This window comes from Trypanosoma cruzi, genomic scaffold (assembly GCF_000209065.1).
Source record: "Trypanosoma cruzi strain CL Brener 1047053516573 genomic scaffold, whole genome shotgun sequence".
Classification (NCBI taxonomy): domain Eukaryota; phylum Euglenozoa; class Kinetoplastea; order Trypanosomatida; family Trypanosomatidae; genus Trypanosoma; species Trypanosoma cruzi.
Window position 1 is genome coordinate 102170 of NW_001849507.1, and position 6145 is coordinate 108314.

Consider the following 6145-nt stretch of genomic DNA (forward strand, 5'->3'; position numbering starts at 1 on the left):
AAGGGTGAAACATCTGAAAAAGAGCGATGTTTGGCACGTGTGCGGGAATTGTACGAGGCTGGCGTGACTCTTGAAGTATTTGCCATTGGTGAAGGCCCCAACATTGGTGCGGGGGAAATGAGCATGGGGAGAGGAGAAGCAATTTTTGACGCGTTGGACAGAGCAACGCGTGCGGCTGACACACAGCTGCAGAGTGGTGTAAAGCAACGTGAAGATACGGTGCGCTTCACAGACTGCGTGGACGCGGAGCGTCATTTTAAGCACGAGGGGTTTTGGGACCAGCTAGACCGCGGGGTGCGGTTTGCTCAGGGGATGATTGAGCACGAGCGTCTTGGCGCTGTGCATGTGACAGGCGGGGTGGAAGTGTTCGATCACTTACTTAACGCCGTGCGGCGTCGGACGCACCCGCAGCGACCGTTTCAAAATTATGCGCTCACTATTGGCATAAGTGTGGGCGGGTCACCGGTACCCACGATGGCGGTGAGCGTGTATCACCCGCTGCTGCCTGCGACCCTGCCGCAAGCGGAATGGCTGGACCACCGCACAAATGCCATTGTGCCGCGGCGAGCACAACTCGTCGTGAAGAGACCGCCCTCCTCGTTTGATCCCCATCGACTGAACGAGCAGGAAACGACGAATGACGCGAAGAAAGCAGAGGATTCAAGGGTAATTGGCACTCCGAGGCCAAATAAGGAGGGGGAGGAAGAAACCTTGGAGACGGTTGTGAATCCTGACCACCTGCTGTACTCTACCATCGTGGGCGGGAGGCGCCTTTTCTTCAGTGCGCAAGAAAGACAACATATTTTCCTCACGGCGACGGCTGGTGCCCCTGTTGGATTTTCCATTCTGTGTTTTAAGCACAAGGAGGACATTCTGCAGCACAAACATGTCATCTGCAAATCGAGTTTTCTCCGTCCGAATCCTTACGACGGTGGAGAGGCCTCTCTCCGTCTTTTTGTTCAACTGACTCGGACACTTGTGCGACAAAATAAAGTGGCGGTCGCGCAGTACGTGGCCCGGCGCGGAGCAGCGCCTCGGCTCGTTGCGCTGGCACCATCATCTCCAGCCGTGCCCGTTCCAACATGCAGTCTCCCTGCGAATGGACTAGGCCTATATGTCGTGCCGTTACCGTACTCTGAGGACATCCGTGATGTGCCTTCCTTGCCATGTTTTAACCCCGCAACGATTCCATCGCAGGAGGATGTGGATTTAGCGGCAGGCATTGTCTCTTGCCTTTCCGTGTCGTACGACATCAACGCGGTGCCAAATCCATCGCTGAAACTTCGGTACCAGGCCCTCAAGGAGATGGCATTGCGGCAAGCGACAGAATCCAGGGTAATGATGCCGGAGAAGAGCGGGAATAAACCAGGAACGATGGCGGACATGTCACTGCCCGACAGTGAGGGGATGGCGCAATACGCACCAATTTTTCACGACTTTAATGCCAAACTGCTTGGCCCATCGTACGACGCGGATCGACTCTGCCCACAACCCAAAAGAAGTGAATTTGCTGGTGAAAAGTCACTCCGCACGGGAAGTGGAGGCCATCGAGAGGGCGACGATGGCGTTGACAACGCGGCTATTCATCTTGTGGAAACGGCGTTTGAGCAAAACGCCCTGTCAACACTCACAGTGATGCAGTTGAAGGCATATTTAAGCGCACTGGGCGAAAGCACTGCTGGAGCGCGGCGAAAGGATGAGGTGATTGAAGTTGTCACGCATGTGTTGCTAAGGCAACGGGGAGAAAGAGCGTAGTTCTGTTGTTCTGTTCCCTATTTACGCATATACATAGATACATGTTGCTTTTTGGGCTGCAGCCAAAACCAAGGCGCGGCTGAAAATGGCGAAGGTGTGAGGGGGTACTGTCTTCGCATGCTTTGATGGGACTTCTCTCCGTGTCGTGCTTCAACGCTTGTGTTTTTTGTTTAACCATGAATTACGCACAAACCAAGAGATCAAAAAAAAAAAAAAAAAGTAAATAGGGAAGGGGCGATAAAGAGTTTTTTGGGCGGGCAAATGATGCCCTCCGCCTCCCTGCCGCCGAGGCCACGCCACACTTTTAGTTTGCGAACGGTTGAAAAGCTTTACCAGCGACAGTTGGAGAGCACTGGGGCCCATGTGCGTCCAGAGCAGATTCCTAGAATTGTTGAGAATGTGCAGCGCAGTCTTTTGCGCGTGGAGGAGGTCTTGAATTACCGCCTGCAATGCCCGGCGTCAACTTTCCACGGGGAAAAGGAACGCCCGGTGCTATCGAATTTTGAACGCGTTCGTGTGGGCCAAATTTTGGCAAATGCCGTGCTCGATCTCGCCATCATTTCCATGGTGGGCGGGAATGAAGCAGCTGATGCGGTGTCGAGCACCAGGAAGGCCCCTTCTCTCTCATCATCTCACGTTGCTGCAACGTCCTTGCACCCGTGCGGCACGGACGAACTCTCCGACGAGTGTAAACACCAAAAACTGGAGTCGAACCTTCACGTTGGCGCTGTTGAGGAGACGATGGAGCTGCCAGAAGTGAACTTGCTTGTGCCCGTGGGGACGGGCGGCGGCAGTGACGCTGGCAGTGAGGCGTCACTCAGTGTGCCTGGCCGGACAATCGTTTCATCAAAACATTGCCGAAGGATATCAAAAAATGTGTCCCCATTGGCGGAGCGGCTGCCCCACATGCCACAAAGAGTTCAAAGAAACAATACCATCACCAGTGTCGATATTCACGGGAATTGCAGCACCTGTAAGCCCGCGCGGGCTTCTATTTTTTCCCAGGATATGGTGCCCTATCAAAATCCTCTCTCGCACGTTGAGTCACCCCTCTCGCCTGTCTCAATGCACTTCAAACCAGTGCTGTCGATGCACTCCGGAGCTGATAGCTCTTCCACGTACCCATTGCCTCGCCAACGGCCCCGAAGGTATTATGACATTGATTTGCAGAAGGTGAGCGATTTCACTCGTTGTCTGCGCACAGTGCAACGATTGAACTTTACGGACAGCGATTTTGAGAAGATTGGCCTACGGTATGCCATACCTGGTATACGGGAACTGCACCCCAAGGAGGTACAATTTCTTTTGGAGCGTGTGGATGAGAGCTGCAACCCGCATGGAAACCCTTTTCTTTGCTCCGGAGAGGACGAATTTTTTGTTAAGCGTACCATTTCAATGACAAGCACCGGGGGTGGTACTGACGCAGACGTCTGTAGTGTATGCCTCACTCGCAGAGAAACCAACCCCAAACTTGTTCATACTCCATCCGCCGTCACGGCTGACCCGCACCTTCCTGATCATGGGACGCTAAAGAAAACACGCGTGTCTTGTTCCCAATCATTTACACAACAACAAGGACCAGGGGAGCGTGACAGACCAACAAACGGCACGGGCGACTCTTCACCGCAATCTGCTTCCATCAAGGAACAATGCTTACCGTTATTCAGGGGTGGGAAAGAAACCATCGTGCAAAAAAAGGACCTGCAGATCTTTCTAGCCATGGTAGAGGCTCGTTTAAAGTCTGTAGACCAAGAGATTAACGGGAGACTACGTTTTTCTGGGACTGATCTGGCATCAAGCAGCGGGGAAGATGACACAGCTTACATTGCCTGATGCGGCGTGTCGTTATAGTTCTTTTCCTATTCATATGGTTATTGATGCCCCCTTTTCTCTGCGTTTTTGCTTGGAGAACTTTTGCAGATCCCCGTTTTGTTGTTGCCACGTCTCCACCTCTTTTTCCTTTTTTTTTCTCCCCATGTTCATCCCCCTATTGGTTTCTGCGCATATAGGCCTCTTGTCGCTAAAAAACAACAACAACCAGGTATGACTGCTCGTCCGTCTGTCAGCGTGTACTCCGCGTCGGAGGACAAGGTTGTGGGCACCTGCCCGCTGCCCGCCGTGTTCACTGCTCCCATTCGTCACGACATTGTGCAGTTTGTGCACACGAACATGGCGAAGAATTCACGCCAGGCGTACGCGGTGAACCGCCTCTCCGGGATGAACCACTCCGCGGAGTCGTGGGGCACCGGCCGCGCTGTTGCTCGTATCCCCCGCATTGGTGGTGGTGGCACAAGCACGTCAGGCGCGGGTGCGTTCGGTAACATGTGCCGTGGCGGCCGCATGTTTGCCCCCACGAAGATATTCCGCCGCTGGCACCGCAAGATCAACCTCCACCAGAAGCGCTTTGCCGTGGTGTCCGCCCTGGCCGCCTCATCGGTGCCCGCGCTTGTGATGTCCCGCGGACACAAGATTGAGAACGTGGCAGAGGTGCCGCTGGTGGTGGAGGACGCCGTGCAGGGGTACGAGAAGACGAAGGAGGCGATGGCATTCCTCAAGGCGATTGGTGCGGTCGACGATGTGAACCGCGTGAATGACTCCCGAGAGATCCGCGCCGGCCGCGGCAAGATGCGCAACCGCCGCTACGTTGCTCGCCGTGGCCCTATGCTGGTGATGCCGGACAACAAGGGCACACGCGCCTTCCGCAACATCTTTGGCCTGGACCTGGCGAACGTGAACGCGCTGAACCTGCTGCACCTCGCCCCAGGTGGCCACGTTGGTCGCTTCGTTGTCTGGACGAAGGGCGCATTCGAGAAGCTTGACAGCATCTTTGGCACCTTCACGAAGGCCTCCGCGGTGAAGAAGGGCTTCATGCTGCCCGCCCCGATGCTGACGAACACCGACGTGACGCGCATTATGCAGTCCGAGGAGGTTCGCCGCGTGCTGAAGCCGAAGAAACTCCAGCCGAAGAAGGCGAGCCGGCTCACCCAGCCTACAAACGGCTTCCGCAACCGCCGCCTGCGCCTGCGCCTGAATCCTTTCCAGAAGAAGGAGTCGGCGATGGTGAAGGGCCTGCGCAATCGCAAGAACCGCGAAGTCCGCCACAAGTCCAAGGCCGTGCGCATTGCGAAGGCCAAGAAGGCCATTGCCGGCGGCGCCAAGAAGAAGTAACTACTGAGCGAAAGAGAGCCACACTGAATAGTGCTTTTAATTTTACTTTATGATTTCATTTACAAACCAACATCTCAAAAAAACTTTTTTGGTTGCTGCCGTTGTTTTTGGCGTACTACCACCCGCCACCTTGCTGCGTTTTTTTGGAGATGCTTGGAGAAACCATTTTTGTTCCTTTCTTTCTTGTTTTCTCCCTTCTCTGTCCCTTTTTTTTTTTAAAGTTGCCTGAGTAAATAATAAGTGTTCATAGTTGGGTTAAGGAGAGTAAGTGCGTAGTTTGTGAGGTATATTGAGTTTTTTTTTTGTGGTGAAGATGGCTTGACTAGAGTGCCCTTGACCGGACAAAGTGAGGGTTGGCGAAATCACATTGTCAATCAACAGTGGTGGCGAAGATGACACAGCTTACATTGCCTGATGCGGCGTGTCGTTATAGTTCTTTTCCTATTCATATGGTTATTGATGCCCCCTTTTCTCTGCGTTTTTGCTTGGAGAACTTTTGCAGATCCCCGTTTTGTTGTTGCCACGTCTCCACCTCTTTTTCCTTTTTTTTTCTCCCCATGTTCATCCCCCTATTGGTTTCTGCGCATATAGGCCTCTTGTCGCTAAACAACTACAACAACCAGGTATGACTGCTCGTCCGTCTGTCAGCGTGTACTCCGCGTCGGAGGACAAGGTTGTGGGCACCTGCCCGCTGCCCGCCGTGTTCACTGCTCCCATTCGTCACGACATTGTGCAGTTTGTGCACACGAACATGGCGAAGAATTCACGCCAGGCGTACGCGGTGAACCGCCTCTCCGGGATGAACCACTCCGCGGAGTCGTGGGGCACCGGCCGCGCTGTTGCTCGTATCCCCCGCATTGGTGGTGGTGGCACAAGCACGTCAGGCGCGGGTGCGTTCGGTAACATGTGCCGTGGCGGCCGCATGTTTGCCCCCACGAAGATATTCCGCCGCTGGCACCGCAAGATCAACCTCCACCAGAAGCGCTTTGCCGTGGTGTCCGCCCTGGCCGCCTCATCGGTGCCCGCGCTTGTGATGTCCCGCGGACACAAGATTGAGAACGTGGCAGAGGTGCCGCTGGTGGTGGAGGACGCCGTGCAGGGGTACGAGAAGACGAAGGAGGCGATGGCATTCCTCAAGGCGATTGGTGCGGTCGACGATGTGAACCGCGTGAATGACTCCCGAGAGATCCGCGCCGGCCGCGGCAAGATGCGCAACCGCCGC

At 54.6% G+C, this 6145-nt stretch overlaps 4 protein-coding genes across 4 annotated transcripts, besides 5 other annotated features; all 4 read left to right on the plus strand.

Annotated features, from left to right (window-relative positions):
* On the plus strand, positions 1–1755 carry Tc00.1047053504121.10 (KU70 protein, putative; the record flags this gene model as incomplete). Its single annotated transcript, XM_799421.1, has 1 exon — positions 1–1755. A coding segment is annotated over one exon (1755 nt), but the record flags the coding sequence as incomplete, so codon positions are not given.
* Positions 1–3269: a sequence feature (heterozygous, Esmeraldo-like haplotype).
* On the plus strand, positions 2017–3588 carry Tc00.1047053504121.20 (hypothetical protein, conserved; the record flags this gene model as incomplete). Its single annotated transcript, XM_799422.1, has 1 exon — positions 2017–3588. The coding sequence occupies one exon, from the start codon at positions 2017–2019 to the stop codon at positions 3586–3588; it is 1572 nt and encodes a 523-aa protein (XP_804515.1).
* Positions 3270–3827: a sequence feature (haploid, non-Esmeraldo-like haplotype).
* Positions 3799–4923, plus strand: Tc00.1047053504121.30 (60S ribosomal protein L4, putative; the record flags this gene model as incomplete). Its single annotated transcript, XM_799423.1, has 1 exon — positions 3799–4923. The coding sequence occupies one exon, from the start codon at positions 3799–3801 to the stop codon at positions 4921–4923; it is 1125 nt and encodes a 374-aa protein (XP_804516.1).
* Positions 3828–4286: a sequence feature (haploid, Esmeraldo-like haplotype).
* Positions 4287–6145: a sequence feature (areas merged during assembly that could not be assigned to a particular haplotype. This can correspond to areas where the two haplotypes were merged or to regions with more than two copies in the genome that were merged during assembly.).
* Positions 5089–5140: a sequence feature (CT-rich).
* Positions 5549–6145, plus strand: Tc00.1047053504121.39 (60S ribosomal protein L14, putative; the record flags this gene model as incomplete). Its single annotated transcript, XM_799424.1, has 1 exon — positions 5549–6145. A coding segment is annotated over one exon (597 nt), but the record flags the coding sequence as incomplete, so codon positions are not given.